Source organism: Orycteropus afer, unplaced genomic scaffold (assembly GCF_000298275.1).
Source record: "Orycteropus afer afer isolate SDZICR_OR568_19922 unplaced genomic scaffold, OryAfe1.0 scaffold00385, whole genome shotgun sequence".
NCBI classification, from domain to species: domain Eukaryota; kingdom Metazoa; phylum Chordata; class Mammalia; order Tubulidentata; family Orycteropodidae; genus Orycteropus; species Orycteropus afer.
The window spans coordinates 559,484-561,397 of NW_006921972.1; the positions used below are offsets into that span (position 1 = coordinate 559,484).

The following is a 1,914-nucleotide window of genomic DNA, read 5'->3' on the forward strand; positions in this document are numbered from 1 at the left end:
GAATTTTTATGTCTTGTCTGATGCCCAGGTTCCTTTCCCTAAAGGATGTGTTGTGTGGTATGTAGCAGGACCCCTCCACAAGGAAACTGCACTACCAATAGGTCCCAAGGCTCAGCCCCACGGGAGCTCACAGCGTTCACAGCGTCTTTGGCATAGAGCACACCAACTCCCCTTAATATTCCTGTCACTTAAAAAAGTATACTTTCCATAGTAAAACTTCTTAAAAACCCATTTCTGTAAAATAAAGTGTTTCTGTATGAATGTACATGTCCTTCTGGGAAGAACAGGAAGCCCTGCTGAGGCGGGCTGGGACGAGGACTGGGATGCATGTCCCACCCTGCCAGTCACATGAAGTCGTTCAGCTCAGCCTCCAGGGCTGCGGCCATCTCATCAGCCTCTGAACTGCTGCCCTCCTCATCCTCATTGCTAGACTCCTTGCTGGAGTCACTGGCTGCGTCCTCTTCATTCAGCTTCCTCTTGTGGCCCCTAGGAGAGGAGGAGATGTGAGTGCTCCATGAGGACATTTGGGGTGAGATCTGTGTGTGCAGCCTGGGCCTCCCTGCACCCCCCCAGGACAGGCTCCATGTGGACATGTGTGGCGTGATACAGAGTCCAGCCTCAGAGCAAGAGGCACACAGCTGTACCAGGCACAGCACTGTCCACCCTGCCCAGAAATCAAACGACTTCAGTCATCTCACGGTGGATGGACTTCTGACTCGAGGCCAGGGGAAGGCATAGCATTCAGGAGCCCCCCGTCCACAGGAGGTCTGGGGCCATCAAGAGGGGACTCTTGGGTGGCCCTACAGCTCTGCAACAGAAAACCAGGAACGAGGCCAGCCTCCGCTTCTGGGTGGATGTTTTTAAATACAACACGTGATTCCGGTTTACTAATTAAAAATCATCTCAAAACAGCTGCAAGTTAAGCTGTCAACGCTGCCACTGGTGCTGGCTTCATGCCCTGCTCCACCAACTGCACAGTTCCGCAGAGAGCCAACAGACTTGATTCAGGAAGACCCGAAAGCAGGAAACCCTCCCGAATTCAACGTAGCTAGGGCACGAGTGTGGAGAAGAGCTAGAGCGTCACCGCATCCTGTGAGGTTCCAGTTCTCCAGGCATACTGCTGCCACACACAGCAGGCGACACACACCGAGCACCAGTGTGCCCCCCCCACACAGCTGCCACACACACGCACACACAGGCCAGGTGCTCTCGACCTCCACACTGATGCACTACACACAGCGAGCCACACACACTGCTGCCACACACAGCAGGCCACACACACAGCATGCAGCATACACAGTATGCCACATACACAGCACACTACACAATGGGTGCCACACACAGCACACGACACACACAGCACACCACAGACACAGCACGCCACACACACAGCGGGCCCCACACATAGTGCGCTACACACACAGCACACTACACATACAGGGGACGCCACACATGCAGCAGGCCACACGCACAGCACATAACCCACAGAGAATCCAGCACTCTGTAAAGCGTGTAGTTTTCAACTGCTGCTTTCAACCGGTGGGGTTTTGGGGCAGAAAGACAACAAGGAAACGTCAGCATTGCACATGGGTATGGGTGTACGGGTATGTATGTGGGTGTGCATGTGTTTAAATGACTGGTGCCAGTGCTGGGAGAGCTCTGGTGGCACAGCATTAAAGCACTCATCTTTGAACCAAAAGGTCATTGTTTCAAACCCACCCATGGCTCCATGGGAGAAAGATAAGACAGTCTGTAAAGATTACAGCCTTGGAAACCCAATGAGACAGTTCCACTCTGTCCTCTAGGGGTGCTGTGAGTCAGAATTGACTCCACGGTAGTGGGTTTGGTCTGGGCTTTGCTTCCATGAAGACTGACAACCTTGGAGACCCCGTGGGGCAGTTCCACTCTGTCCTC

General features: G+C 53.4%; 1 protein-coding gene across 1 annotated transcript in view; it reads right to left on the reverse strand.

Annotated features, from left to right (window-relative positions):
- Positions 1-344: 344 nt before the first annotated feature.
- CTDP1 (CTD phosphatase subunit 1) overlaps positions 345-1,914 on the reverse strand; it is a 56,871-nt gene continuing 55,301 nt past the window's right edge. The window contains exon 12 of the mRNA XM_007953309.1: positions 345-486. Coding sequence (XP_007951500.1) covers positions 345-486 — 142 coding nt within the window. The remainder of the gene's footprint in view (positions 487-1,914) is intronic.